Source organism: Lipotes vexillifer, unplaced genomic scaffold (assembly GCF_000442215.2).
Source record: "Lipotes vexillifer unplaced genomic scaffold, Lipotes_vexillifer_v1.1 scaffold1028, whole genome shotgun sequence".
Taxonomy (NCBI): domain Eukaryota; kingdom Metazoa; phylum Chordata; class Mammalia; order Artiodactyla; family Lipotidae; genus Lipotes; species Lipotes vexillifer.
Genome location: NW_006779287.1, coordinates 306,097 through 321,316, shown reverse-complemented (window position 1 = coordinate 321,316; position 15,220 = coordinate 306,097). Strand labels below are relative to the sequence as shown.

Sequence of the window (15,220 nt, the reverse complement as noted above, 5' to 3'; positions counted from 1 at the left end):
CCAAATAACATTTCAACTTTTTTTTCAAGTGGATCTTTCAAATATCACTGAACAAAATAAAACCAATTTTATTAATTGTACAAATGTACAAGTCAATGTAATTCAGACAAGAATAGAAATTATACTCTAGTTGATCAGAACTCCATATTGTTAAAAAAAAATATTGTCCCAGAAAATACTCCTTGAGAACATTAATGACTCTGGCTAGATAAATTTGATACATGAAGAATGGCATCATTAATATAGTAACTAGATCAAAGAAACTTACTTATTTGAAAAGTCAGAAAACCTCAAAATCACAGCAAGCAGCAAAAAAAGAATTAAACTGTGGGTAACTAACAAATGAAATCAGAACATAGTAAGTGACAGTAGGTACTGACACAGCCCAATTCAAACTGGTAGACTCCAGAAAGTGAACTGACAGGGAGAGGAAGAAAAAAAAAAACATTTATTAAAGAACTTCCTACATTTGGGACCATATATTTTGTACTTCACCTCAATGTCATTTAGTCTGATCCTCATAAGAACAAGTCTGAGGTAGTATTATATCTTTTCTACAAACAAGGAAATGAAAGTACAAAAATTAAGATAACTAACTGAATCACATGATTAAGAAACAGTAGGATCAAGATATGAATTGAGTTCAATTCAACTCACACTCAGTATTTGCCTCATTCATCCCAGTAGGAAGCAGAGAGAGGTAAATTTAGGTCCTACGTGATACATGTAAGCCTCCAAAGGATAATAAAATTAAAAACAATGAACAAACAGTGTTACAAATAATGTTACAGCAAGAGCCAAAGGACTATGGGAGATGGCACAGAACTGTAAAACTAGTAAAATAGTTCACCAGGAGGTTGAAAAAAGTAAAAGGTCATAATTAACCATTGGGAAATCAAATTTTAACCAGAAAACACTTAACATTTCCCTAAAACTTTCTAAAATCTATTCATAATACATTACTACTTTTTTGGGTAACTCAGAAATCTACACTAGTTTCATAACTCAACTCTACAGAGTAGAAGGTGTTAAAAAAAAAAGCCAAAAAATAAAATAAAATAAAATAAGCCAAATAAATATAAGACATAGAGATCTCCATCACATATGCTGACCCTAGAACTTAGCATAGAAGCCATTTTCAAAATCGTAAAATCCTAGTACTTTAAAACATCAGGTTGGATAACAAATGTAGATAATCTATCTGACCCCATCATTTTACAGCCAAATAAAAAGCTGCCCAAGATGTAGGGAATGGACTTGAGGACACAGTGAGTAGCATTCACATATATACACTACCAAATGTAAAATACATAGCTAGTGGGAAGCAGCCACATAGCACAGGGAGATCAGCTCGGTGCTTTGCGACCACCTAGAGGGCGGGGGATAGGGAGGGTGGGAGGGAGATGCAAGAGGGAGAGCATATGGGGATATATGTATACATATAGCTGATTCACTTTGTTATACAGCAGAAACTAACACAACATTGTAAAGCAATTATACTCCAATAAAAATGTTTTTTAAAAAAGCAGCCCAAAGAGCTTCTGTCCAAAAAGTAGAGAAGCAGAATCTGGAGCAAGGAGAGTAAGGAAGCAGAGAAAATATACTTAATGAAGTTTCTAGATCGTCAATAACTATACACACAAACTAAATATGGCTTTAAAATAATTTTGTAGCCAGTACTGCACAGAAGTGATATAAATGCTATAGCTAAAAGACGGCAGACCTGGGCTTCCCTGGTGGCGCAGTGTTTGAGAGTCCGCCTGCTGATGCAGGGGACACGGATTCGTGCCCCGGTCCGGGAAGATCCCACATGCCGCGGAGCGGCTGGGCCTGTGAGCCATGGCCGCTGAGCCTGCGCGTCCGGAGCCTGTGCTCCGCAACAAGAGAGGCCACAAGAGTGAGAGGCCCGCGTACCACAAAAAAATAATAATAATAATAAAGACGGCAGACAGTTGGATATAATATGCTAGACACTCACTATAGTTGTATTCCTCAGATCTGTTTTTATAGTCTATACAACAGTTTTATAGCAAATGAAAAATACATCCATGTAGGCGCATGGCAGTTGTCTCACCCAAAAATTACTAAAACAAAAACTCACTCTTTGGGGGTAAGATTTTACATGTATGTCCTCAATTATTTGCCTCACCATAAATCATTTGAGTACTAAGATGTCAGATCATTGTCCTCTTTCCACCTGAATAAAACTCCTTGTGATAAATACAGGAATCCTTTCCTTATGCTAAAGTGTACCTTACTTACAGTGCCACAAATAAGAATATTCAAGTATCTTGCTACTTTGTGTAAGATAGCAAGTTCACCTTGTAACACTCTAGATGCAACTATTATTCCATATTTTTAAAGAAAATTTCCCTAAAACCATCTAAAGGACAAAATTAAAAATAAACCATAAATATCTGCAGAAACCATGTACGAGCATTTTATCTTTATAGTTACATCAAGGACACAAAAGCTACGTCACTGAAATACACAAAGACAATGCTGCCATCTAAAGGCCAAGATATAATATGAAAAAAAATGTATATTTAGTCATATACTGTCAACATATATAAAAACAACCAATTTGATATTTTAAAGTCAGCAAAGTTTATACTTTAAAAAAGCACTATGCTACGATTATTTTTAGGCTACACAATAAAACTCTAATACTATTTTGAGAAGATTCTTTTTGAGAAGACTGATAAGAGAATTAGCGAAATAATTTAGCTAATGATCAATATCTGCACAGGTAAAGTTCTGGTGGCATCCTTTCAGACACAATATTCTCCTGAGTACTGAATATTTCTATTAGTTGTTTGTCCTATTTAATGATGTTTATTATTTCCTGTCTGTAATTAAATATACAGTATAATTATATATATGCATATATAAACATTATTTGCCTTTAATCAGACTATTATTTCTACTCACCCTTTTAAAAATATTTGTCATTAAAGGACTAACAATAATACATCTCAGAGTGAAAAAACCCAATCTACTTAAAATTGTAGCTTTGCAAGTAATTCAAATATTTCTCCTTATTTCATAAATTCTAAAAATACAAACTAAAGTTCCTATGGGAGACCAGTTATCAACAGCTCAACTGTCCAACAGAAAGAGTTCATACTATTCTAAACTTCCCTTTCTAAAAACCTTAAATTGAAAGAATTTCATTGAGCTGAACTTTACTTAAGATTTAGCAAAATCACTTCTAATTTGCAATGAAATCAAAATGTTTATTGAATAACACTACATAGGAAACTGATTCCCTTAGCATTTAAGTATATAACACCTTTCTAACGGACCACAATATTAAAGAAATTTGAACATAACTAGAACCTTCAAAACATATGGTTTAATTCCTTTGAAAAACCACTGACCAAAATTTTTAATGTGTCAAGAAAAATGTTTTTCTGGTTTTGCTCAACAAGAAAACAAATATTAATCACTCAACAAATATTCCCATTATGTGAGAAATATAAAAATTGTAAGCTGGGATTACCATCTTTTAATTTATCTTGAGTGTAAAGTGGAAACCAATGGACAACAAATAGGGTCAAGTTCTCATAAAGACTACTAGTTTTTTATTGTCTCCTATGAGTCAGTTTATACTAGACAATTTAAGGACATTATATCATTTAATCCTCAAAACCACAACCTGCAAAAATACAAATACTAATAACCCCATTTGCAAAGGAGGTTCAAAGATCTTAAGTAACTTTCCCAAGGTCACAATGCAAGTAAACGGATACTGGGATTCAAAAATTCATTCTCTCTTACCCAGAAGACCTTACTCTATCCACAAGAACATAATGCCTCAGGAGTGATTATTAAATTTGTATTAAATGTGAACAGGAATAGGAAGTATTTTTACTGTGTAATTTCACAGAAAAAGATAATTCTACATGGTAATAAAAGTGTTTACTTTTAATTCATAGTATTTCAACTTTTCTAACTGTAATCTTTAAAAAAAAAAAAAAGCATTGTCTCACTTGAAGTGCTGAGGCTTCCAGAGACCTTTCAAAATTTACATTAATATGTGAGAAGTATTTATCAAATTTTGTAAACTAACTCCAAGGGGCAACAAAAAGATCTCGTTATTTTGAAGATACAGTTAAAAAGCAAATCTTCTTTGTAAATATATATATTCAGGACCACCTTGCCTACATTTTAATGTACAGTATTTTTCAACATTGAGAACTCTACTAATGCCTCCCCAGTGACAACTTTTTCTGTTAACCTGTACTATATACCTATCAAAGCAAAATTAAATTGATTTGGAATATTATTTAGCCATAAAAAGGAATGAAGCTCTGATACATCCTACAATAGGAATGAACTTTGAAAAAATATGGTATGTAAAAGAAGGCAGACCCAGAAGACCACCTGTTGTGTGATTCTATTTATATGAAATGTCTGGAACAGACAAAAGTCCACAGAAAGTAGATTACCAGTTGCCATGGGCTAGAGGAAGGGGAAATGAAGAGGGACAGCTAATGGGCACAGGGTTTCTTTTTGGGATAATAAAACTGTTCTAGAATTAGTGATGATGACTTCACAACTTTGTGAATATACTAACAAACACTGAACTGTACACTTCAAAAAGGTTAATTTTATGATATATAAAGTATATCTCAATAAGAGAAAATTACATGGCTTTAAATATATTTATAATATACAATAAGTGTAAATGAGTTACCTACACATGTGCTTAAAATATAAAACCTATGTAACTAAACTAGTAGTCTTTACAACTAAAAACAAGATTATCTGTCTCAATTTACTAAGTCCCATTTTACACCATACTAAGTGAAAGGCTATTTCACAAGTATACATCTTCCTGAATATTAAAAATTCCTAACTATCTAAAATTACTACAATCCCTAGGGCAATCAGAAGGAACGACAACTACATACTTATGTTTGGCAGCCAAATTTAATTTTTTCAAATTAATTTTTTCCACTGTCAGAGTTTAGAAAAAAGCACATTAGCACATGCTAATGAAGAATTTTTAACATGTAAGTACCACATACAAGCACCCACACAGTTATAAAATCAATTTATACAAATCATTGTTTTGAGAAGATTCTTACTTTTAAGTAGAATCTGCCTCTAAACCATCCAAAAAAAATAAGCAGAAAAAAATTTATAAGCTAAGTTATAAGGAATTCAAGAGTTAGAAACAAAATGAAAAACACAAGAATGGTAACAAGTACTTACTAATTTGTTTTCCTGCATGTATATTCTTTGTAATTTCAGACAGCCCTTAGCTATGACGATCATGCCTTCATCTGAGATCTTGTAACACTGGCCGAAATGAATATCTTTGAGTTCTCTGCATTTTGAGCCCAGCTGTAAACAAAGAGATTTGACTGAATGCTCCAAAAATAACAAAGGTGACATATTTCTAGTGGGATTTCCATATAATTTTTTTAAATAGCCATACCAAAATTAAATAATTGTTTATAAATTACTCTTAAAATAGAATGTAGGCAATCTATCATTTAAAATAGTGTTATGTAAGCCTTTTCATCTTCTAATTATCTCCTTGCTTCAACTGCCTCACATACTATATGCCCACCTAGGTGCCTAGATTCCACAACACTTCAAATTCATGTCTTAATTTCTCTTGAGTCTTTTTATCAGTCATAGTGTTAGACTGAGTGGAATACAGGTCCAAGGAATAAAACCAAGGTCCAAGAAGTGAGACAAAGGTCCAGTGAGTGAACGAATATTTAATTCAGGAGATTCTACTTCTAGCTCTGATTGCCCCAATGTATCATTTTTCTCCATCGGCTCATTTACTCTGTGAAAGAGAAAAAAGACTGAATATGCTATAGCCAATATTCTAGTTAATACTTATTTACACACTTATTGCATAAACTAAAAAAAAAAAAGGACTAGTGATTTCCTGATTGAAATCTCAAGTGTACCTTAAATAGTTACTGAACAAATACAATGTTCCCCTTAAAAAACATTAAGTACAACAAAGAACAAATTACATAATTTCTTTTCAAAATCTACAATAGAAATTAGATGATCAAAGCAAACTATAAATAAATGTTTATAAGTATTACATATAAAGAAAGTCATCTTAGAGATAAAATAAAAAACTTTAGTAAAAACCTATATATCAAAAATTGTCTAAAAAATTACATTAAGACAATAAAATCCAGCTTGGCAAGGGTTCAAAGTGTGCTGATACACCACTGGTAAGAGTGTAAATTAGTATTAAAAATCTTCTTGGAGGGCTAGTTAGCATAAATGAAAAAAATTTATAAAATTTGCCTGAAAATTGTATGACTCAGCTTCTAAATATTTACCAAAAAATGTAAGAGGGATGGATAATTGGATAGATACATAGTAAAGTCAACATACTACAATGTTAATTATACAATCTATGTAGTGGGTATACAGGTGTTCACTATAAAATTCTTTCAAATTTTCCATATATTTAAAATTATTCATAAAGACTACTGGAATAATTAACTAAAGGTGTTTGGTAAGATTTAGCTATAAGAAATTAGCACAAGAATTTTTTTTTAAATAGTGAAATACAGAAAACCTAAAGTTATAAATTATGGTGTTGTCATAAAATTGAGTATTATATAGCCATTAAATTGAAGTAAACACTTGACAAAAACTGTACATGTTTTTATAATAAATTCAATTTTTATAAACAAATTAGGCACATTTAAATATACATATACATATTTAATTATACACATGTATATAGAAAAGAGATAAAATATACACCAAGGTGTTTACAATGGTTATTTCTGATCAGTGCAATAATGGGTACTGTTCTTTTTTTCTATCAGTCTTCTTATATCTTTCTAAAAATAAATATTATTTTTGTAACAAAAAATTTCAAGTCCTGTTTCAAAAGTAATGATATTATCAGAAAGATATGCAATTTCAGTTAGTTTTTCCAGGGGTGGTGATATATACAAGCCATCTTATTTTAATCTAGGTAACACTATAACCAATTATATATTCCACTAGAAATGTAAACTCCATGAAGACAGAAGCTTGTTTAACTAACATAGGCCTGGTGCCCAGTGTCTTACAGTCAGTTGATACCTAGTAAATATTTGTTGAATGAATGAAAAGGCTGATCAGAGTTATTCATTGTAAAGAGGCCTCTCTTTACAATGAGGACAAAGAGGACAAGAGGACAAATAAAGGAAACTATGATTATGGTCTCATATACCACCATGTTCTACTTAATTCAAGAGTTCTAAATTGGGTCCACAGGTGGAAATCAGGGATTCCAGGAAAATGGATAAGAAAAAAAAGAGTACATTTTTATTTTCTTACTATTCTCTAAATGAACTTTAGCTTTTCTTTCACTTATTAAACAGAAAATCACAGTAGTTTAGCAGTATGTGTGACTCCGTAAACAACAAAAATCAAAGATAATTTCATATAACACTACTGTTATTGCAGATAGGGAAATATCATTTTTGTTCATCAGTATTCATCATGTTTATTAGATCTACTACCAGATCTTATAATGCACTAAAGAGGCACATATATTTCTAGAACAAACATACAATGGCATGTTACTTAGACGCCAGAAAGCTGAATCCAAAGCCAATAGTGGGGAAAGCAGAAAAGCAATATGATAATCACTACAAAACTCCCAATAAGCTCACATATGTCTGGCAGTGAGGGCGAGGTTGGTCTTAAAACCACCAGGATTCTTGAAAGTCTACTTAAAAAGTAGTTAACCACTCAGATCACCTCCTCATTTCTGCACAGCCTGCCCCTGCCCACTCTCCCACAATAGCAAAAGACTGGAGTTCACTGAGGGGAGTAAACCATAGGGTCTCTGGGGTATGCCATGCACAGCTGACAGCAGAAGCACACTCCAGAAAATGTGGGGATGTGAAAGTTTATACAGTGAAAATGGAGGAATTAAAAGAAATAATTCTATAAAATGTTCCAAGATGAAAGGATATGGACTTCCAGACTAAAAGGACTCACTCATATGTCCAATACAAATGACAAAAGCAGACCTGTATCAAGGCAAATCATCATAAAATTTCATAATCGTAGGTATAAAAAAATATTCTAGACTTCTAGTGAGAATCAGATTTCATAGAGGATTAAGGATAAAAAAGGCAACAAACTTCTTAATTATTTAAGAATACTTATTTCAAACCTAGAATACTGTACTCAGGATTCAGACTATGAATTAAGTGTGAGGGTAGAATAGAGACATTTTCAGACATGCAAGCTCTCAAAAGATGTACCTCCCATATATTCTTTATCAGGAAGCTATTACAATCTGTGCTCTACAAAACATGAGAATACATCAAGAGAAAGAACACATGACATCTAGGTAATAGGACATCTAATAGAACAGCAAGGTGAGGAAAACATTGAGAATAAGGGTGAAGATAAGATACTAAGATGACCATTAATGCAAGAGTAGTTATACACAGTAAGTCCAGACTGCTGTCTACTTGAAGAAAATAAATTCGACTAAGTAAATACATATAGGTATACTAAAGCAACTGGGGGAAAGCTGTGGACTCCATCACTATTAACATATAAAAATAAGTAAACTAAATGAGGACAAAAAGACATTTATTCATTCCAATAAAAACAAAATTCCAGAGGGAAAAGAAAGGTAGGTAATTATAAAACGTAAATACTGAATACTTATTTAATCAAAATTATAACAGAATTATTTTGACACAATGAGGGCATAGGAGATAGAAAAGGACAGTGAGCTAAATCCTCATCTTTCCATAGCAAGGAAATAGCAGAGCTCAGCAGTCCACAACCTTTTTGGTACCAGGGACCGGTTTCGTGGAAGACAATTTTCCCACGGATGCAGGGGAGGGAGGTTCAGGTGGTAATGCGAGCGATGGGGAGTGATAGTAAGTGGCAGATAAAGCTTCACTCACTTGCTGCTCACCTCCTGCTGTGCGGCCCGGGGTTGGGGACCCCTGGGATGGTCTAAAATGGATAAATCAAGAAAATACATACAGACATAGACGGCAAATGCTTCTTCTCTACCACTGCTTCCTTCTTCTGGAAGGAGTTCAACTGGTCTACTTCTGGTCTCTACACTGATTAGTTTGTATTTAATAAGTTGAACATGTTCAGTTCATCTCTATCTTTTTTTCCACTTGAGAACAAACTGTCCACAAGGAGCAAGCATCTACTTCTACATCTGCAGGACACTGCTGGTCCAGCCTAGTAGATGACGACTGGGTCCCCTGGCCAAACTCCAGCGTTTGAGTTAACAAGCCTATTTAACTCTATTACTAAGCAACATTCCCAATCTAGCCTTTTTGTATAATAAAGTTGATATTTTTCCTCTGTCACTATTCCAGTGTCTTATTTGTCAATTTACTGAGATGCTGGAGCAATAAAGAGACTTCAACACTTAGTGCACCAGCCAAGTTATCTCTTCCTGTATCAAGTTTACCGCCATTAACTTTTTTTTTTTTTTTTTGATGTGGACCATTTTTAAAGTCTTTATTGAATATCTTACAATACTGCTTCTGTGTTTTTTTATGTTTTGGTTTTTTGGCCGTGAGGCATGTGGCATCTTAGTTCCCCGACCAGGGATTGAACCCACACCCCCTGCACTGGAAGGTGAAGTCTTAACCACTGGAATGCCAGGGAAGCCCCCCCTCATTAACTCTTACCTTAACCCAGCAAAAAGTCAATACAGCTAAAGGATCTACAAACACCTCAAAATTACCTCCATAATACTTTCTACTCTACCAAAGAACATTCTGAAATAATAACTACTCATTATAAGATAAGAATACCTATCTGGCTGATATTGACAGGATGAATACCACCACTCACCTTGGTTGGATACTGGAAAACTCTTCCCTGAGGGCCCTTCCAGGTAAGAGAAGTTATCAACCTTGTGAAATTTTAGCTCCAACCACACCTATCCATTCACACCCAGCCTGTCCTTCATTGCTATTTGCACCTGACACTCATGCCAGGTACAATCCTAACTCTCACTCTTCACCAAGTAAATGGTCTTAGTTACCTAAGACATAGAACCCCAGTATGTCATTTAAGAGGTTCTGAATCTTTATCAATACAAGTCCAATATCTAGTTCCCTAGGAAAGGTGCAAGTCAGATGGACAGTAATAGAAGCCTTCCTCTAACTATTTTAATGTGTCAAGGGCACCCATCAGTCAACCCTGAAGGAAATCATTTAATGAAAAGGGTGTTAGTAGCCACTTTATCACTTAAATGAAGCTAGTCCACCTATTAATCCATGGTTCATTTTAGCACATGACAGTAATTAGAACTGCAAATGGACTAGAGTAAATAAACATAATATAAAAAGGCCTGTCTCTGATTTATTCTTTTCTTCTTTGTAATAATCATTTAAGATTATTCACAATTTTGCTCAAGAACTCTAAAGGTATTTTTCAAATTTTTCTATAAAACATTTGGAGGTGATTTTCCCAGCATCTCAAAATTTAATTAAAATTTTGCACACCACCCTTGAGAATTTACAAAAGAGAATTTGTTTTAACAAGCTATATGTTGTTACTGGGTTATTTTTGTAATAAAACAAACACCTTAGGAAGAATATACTTCGACAAAGAATCTAGATAACTGAAACCAGAACATGGAACCCACTGGGATAAAAATAAGATTAGGTCTTCCAATGTCACACGAAATCTGCTCAAAACCAGTATTAAGAACATATTTTTAAAACATGAGGTATGCCATCTTCAACAGAAGAGGGAAGTTGTTCCTTCTACTTTCCATTCCCAATATGTCACCACTGTCACTATTATACACATGCAGAAGAAAACCCAATCCATATCTTCTAGTAACTTCACCCAACTATGCTAACTATTCATGTTTGTGAAATCATAAAATGACAATTTCATAATCTGATTCATTAGTTTCATCATTTGTAGTAGAGTAGCACACACAATGAGATATGAAAGAAAACAAAGCAAATTTTTCAAACTGCCACTCATCTGACCCTCTTTAAGGACTCAAATTTGAATCTTTTTCCTAGATTTATATTGTCTAACTTTGCCTCATTTAAAGAACATTCCATTTAATACAATGAAAATATGCTACATAAGCTCCCAAAATGTGTACCAATACTATTTTTTAGTTGTACTGGCATGATGTATAATTAAAACTCAAGAGTAAATGAAAATTGAGAACATACATGGAATAATCACTTAATTTGTTACACACTAAAAAGATTTTTTATCTTTTAGAAAACCAGCAAAAATGCTATTTTAGCACCAGTACATAGAAATATTTGTTACTGATTATTGTTTCAAATTTTAAAATACTGTGATTAAAACTTTTGCAGCTCAACTTTAAAAACATGGGAAGCCATCAACAGATGAGTAGAAAAAAATATGGTTTATACATACACTAGAATATTATTCAGCCATAACATGGAATGAAACTGATATATGCTATAACATAGATAAACACTGAAAACATTATGCAAGTGAAATAAGCCAGACACAAGAGTTAATATTGTATGATTCTACTTACAGGAGGTAGCTAGATAGGCCCAGAAAGTATGCTAATTAGAAATTAGAATAGAACCTATGATGGTTACACAACATTGTGAACATACTTAAAGTCACTGGAATTGCACACTCAAAAGCTGTTAAAATGGTAAATATTATGTAGATTTTGCCACAGTAAAAAAAATCAACACAATGAAACAGCAAATGTCAATAAAACCTGAGATGAAAAAAAACAGTCAAGAGAAAGTGATATTTCTTCCCAAACCTGTTTTTTCTAATTATAATTATTATAACATAATTACATTAGATATTAAATAAACCGACAAATGAGAAGAAAAAAGAAAGCTCTTACTAAAAAAAGTAGGTTGAATGTTTTATGTTCAATGAAAGCCATAAAAAAGTGCTGATGAATTAGTTTTCAGTGACAACTATAAAGTTATAAAATATTGGGAAAATCATATTCTAAAACAAGCTGCAACCATATTCCTTCATAAGTAGTGACTACCTGTCCCACTTCAATTTAAAAAAAAAAAAAAAACTGAAAATCATGGGTGCCACATCACTGTTATAGTTTAAGTAAAATAAAGTCAAACTCTAACTAGCTGTCTCTAACTCAAGAAAAAGGCCCTGACCCTATATCAAAAGACTTACTAATAGGGCTTCCCTGGTGGCTCAGTGGTTGGGAGTCCGCCTGCCGATGCAGGGGACACGGGTTCATGCCCCGGTCCTGGAGGATCCCACGTGCCACGGAGCGGCTGGGCCCGTGAGCCATGGCCACTGGGCCTGCACATCCGGGGCCTGTGCTCCGCAACGAGAGAGGCCACAACAGTGAGAGGCCCACGAAGACTCACTAATGAATCTACAGTTATATAGTAATTTTTAATTAAAATGTTTATAGTACATATTGATTTTTGTGATTCTATCATGTAACTGATTTTCAGTTAACTGACCAACTTCCATTCTCAGGCCCAGAAGGCTTATGCTGAATTATAACAATGCCTACCTATACCTCACTGGGTTGTGGAGAAGATTTTTTAAAAAATAACACAAGGTACATGTAAAAGTATGAGATTAGATCACTCCCTAACACCATACACAAAAATAAGCTCAAAATGGATTAAAGACCTAAATGTAAGGCCAGAAACTATCAAACTCTTAGAGGAAAACATAGGCAGAACACTCCATGACATAAATCACAGCAAGATCCTTCTTGACCCATCTCCTAGAGTAATGGAGATAAAAACAAAAATAAACAAATGGGACCTAATGAAACTTCAAAGCTTTTGCACAGGAAAGGAAACCATAAACAAGACCAAAAGACAGCCCTCAGAATGGGAGAAAATATTTGCAAATGAATCAACTGACAAAGGATTAATCTCTAAAATTTACAGGCAGCTCATGCAGCTCAATAACAAAAAAATAAACAACCCAATCCAAAAATGGGCAGAAGACCTAAACAGACATTTCTCCAAAGAAGACATACAGACTGCCAACAAACACATGAAAGAATGCTCAACATCATTAATCATTAGAGAAATGCAAATCAAAACTACAATGAGATATCATCTCACACCAGTCAGAATGGCCATCATCAAAAAATCTAGAAAGAATAAATGCTGGAGAGGGTGTGGAGAAAAGGGAACACTCTTGCACTGCTGGTGGGAATGTGAATTGGTTCAGCCACTATGGAGAACAGTATGGAGGTTCCTTAAAAAACTACAAATAGAACTACCATATGACCCAGCAATCCCACTACTAGGTATATACCCTGAGGAAACCAGAATTCAGAAAGAGTCATGTACCAAACTGTTCATTGCAGCTCTATTTACAATAGCCCGGAGATGGAAACAACCTAAGTGCCCGCCGTCAGATGAATGGATAAAGAAGATGTGGCACATATATACAATGGAATATTACTCAGCCATAAAAAGAAACGAAATTGAGCTATTTGTAATGAGGTGGATAGATCTAGAGTCTGTCATACGGAGTGAAGTAAGTCAGAAAGAGAAGGACAAATACCGTATGCTAACACATATATATGGAATTTAAGAAAAAAAAATGTTATGAAGAACCTAGGGGGAAAACAGGAATAAAGACACAGACCTACTGGAGAACAGACTTGAGGATATGGGGAGGGGGAAGGGTGAGGTGTGTTAGGGCGAGAGAGAGACATGGACATATATATACTAACAAACGTAAGGTAGATAGCCAGTGGGAAGCAGCCGCATGGCACAGGGAAACCGGCTCGGTTCTTTGTGGCTGTCTGGAGGGGGGGGATAGGGAGGGTTGGGAGGGAGGGAGACAAAGAGGGAAGAGATATGGGAACATATATATATGTATAAGTGACTCACTCTGTTATAAAGCAGAAACTAACACACCATTGTAAAGCAATTATACCCCAATAAAGATGTTAAAAATAAATAAATAAATAAATAAAAATTAAAAAAAATTTAAAAAAAAAAGACAAGAAAAAAATTCATGGTGGATCAAGCTGTTAAGATGTTTTTAGCCATAAAAAAAATAATAAAAATAAAGTCTATTAACCTAATAAAAAAAATAACACAAATGGAAATGCTTATTAAGGCACACTGCAAAGCATATAAAAATACTAAATAAATGTTTTGTATCTCTATTATTATTAATGGGTAAAGAAGGAAGCTATTAGAACACTATTTATTAGGATTCATGTGAAGGGAACTTTTTAGAAGTATTCAATACTATAAAGATAAATTTCCACAAAGAAGCCTTCTTGAATTACATGAAGGCTCAATACTCCCAATTACAGATGGAAAATTTTCTCTCTAGTCATTGAACTGAAAATTCCAGCTTAAAATCCTAGATATGATTCCACATGACATGATTCAGAGATCAAGCAAAATTTAAAGAGAATATTGGCTCCATACCTTCCCAACTATGTGAACTTGGACAAGTTACTTAACTTCCAAAAGATTCAACTTTTCATCCTGAAATACCTCAGTGCTGCTGTGAAGATTAAATTGGACAACAAAATATGAAAGCACAATACAATGCCTGTCATATAGAAATACACCCAAAATATTATTTACTTCCCTTTGCAAATTGTGATGCTAATTTAGAAACAGAATGCTTAAAACATTCTTAAACTACCTAAATGTAACACATTTTGATAAAGGAGGCTTTTCAAGATCTCTAGTTTCTCAGTCTCATTATAAATATCACTTATCATTATAGGGATAAAATGAGTGTCACGTAATCTGAAAAGGGGAGGAAATGAGCTAAGTGGATTTAGTAGAACTCAAGACATCCCTGGATAAGAATGCCAGCCCTATCACTTATTACTTAATCTCAGATAAATTACTTATGGTCTCTCTGTAACTGCTTCCTCATCTATAAAAATGAAATAATACCTATCTCACAGAGTGGCTGTGAATCAAAAGAGAAATTAAATGTATCAACATATAGTTGGAATATATGAACAGTGCCCTACCCATGGTAGATACTCATAAAGGTTACATACTTGCTCTTTACTTAGTTGACTGAATATCACTAGAACATGTAAAGATAGATTAGATGAGACTGACATTTTCCTTTATCTCACAGAAATTCAGCATCTAAAAACAAGTAATGTTTCTTTTTTCCTTTATTGTGGTAAAATATATCAAACATGAAAACTGCTATTTAACTATATATAGGTATATAATTCAGTGACATTATATTCACAGTGTTGTGCAACCAACAC

The 15,220-nt window shown here is 33.7% G+C and overlaps 1 protein-coding gene across 1 annotated transcript in view; it reads right to left on the bottom strand.

The window, feature by feature from the left end:
* FBXL17 (F-box and leucine rich repeat protein 17) overlaps positions 1-15,220 on the bottom strand; it is a 487,979-nt gene that overhangs the window by 447,933 nt on the left and 24,826 nt on the right. Inside the window, exon 4 of the mRNA XM_007452559.1 lies at positions 5,221-5,352. Coding sequence (XP_007452621.1) covers positions 5,221-5,352 — 132 coding nt within the window. The remainder of the gene's footprint in view (positions 1-5,220; positions 5,353-15,220) is intronic.